General features: G+C 41.1%; 1 protein-coding gene across 1 annotated transcript; it reads right to left on the reverse strand.

Annotated features, from left to right (window-relative positions):
• Positions 1 to 3: 3 nt before the first annotated feature.
• On the reverse strand, positions 4 to 468 carry LOC109131878 (protein RRC1-like; the record flags this gene model as incomplete). The annotated part of the gene is made up of 2 exons (XM_019243055.1): positions 325 to 468; positions 4 to 240 (listed from the first exon to the last, which is right to left on the reverse strand). Coding segments are annotated over exons 1-2 (300 nt in total), but the record flags the coding sequence as incomplete, so codon positions are not given.
• Positions 469 to 474: the final 6 nt, after the last annotated feature.

Below are 474 nucleotides of genomic sequence, written 5' to 3' on the forward strand. Positions count from 1 at the left end.
CTCTTGCCTTGCAGCTCCTTTGCCTATTGCCAGCGCAGCATCTGGATTGATCTTACCAATATCACTCTTGTTGTCAACGGAACTTTTGTTCTCTATTTCAGGTGCATCACCGCAGATAGAATGAAATAAGGTAACACCAGATACTCCTGATCGGAGAAATGTGGAACGTAGTCCATATATGTATGCGTCTGAAAAGAGAAACCAATCTGCCCATACTTGCAGTACTTTGAGAACCCGTTCCTGCAAAAGTTCAGAATGAGTTTAGAACAGTATATTACAAGGGACGGAAAACCATCAAAGATCAATTTTTCTTTCTGACAGTACTTTTAGAGCCTCAGCGGTAATTCTTCCAGTTATGCTTCGATACAGATCATTGAAGCTTTCCATTATGTCGGGTAGAGTTGCTTCGAATTTGGTTCGGTACGCAGATGCATTTTTAACACGTGCACTGCTATTATGAAGAATATCAGACAC

The sequence above is a fragment of the Camelina sativa genome, unplaced genomic scaffold (assembly GCF_000633955.1).
Source record: "Camelina sativa cultivar DH55 unplaced genomic scaffold, Cs unpScaffold07139, whole genome shotgun sequence".
Classification (NCBI taxonomy): domain Eukaryota; kingdom Viridiplantae; phylum Streptophyta; class Magnoliopsida; order Brassicales; family Brassicaceae; genus Camelina; species Camelina sativa.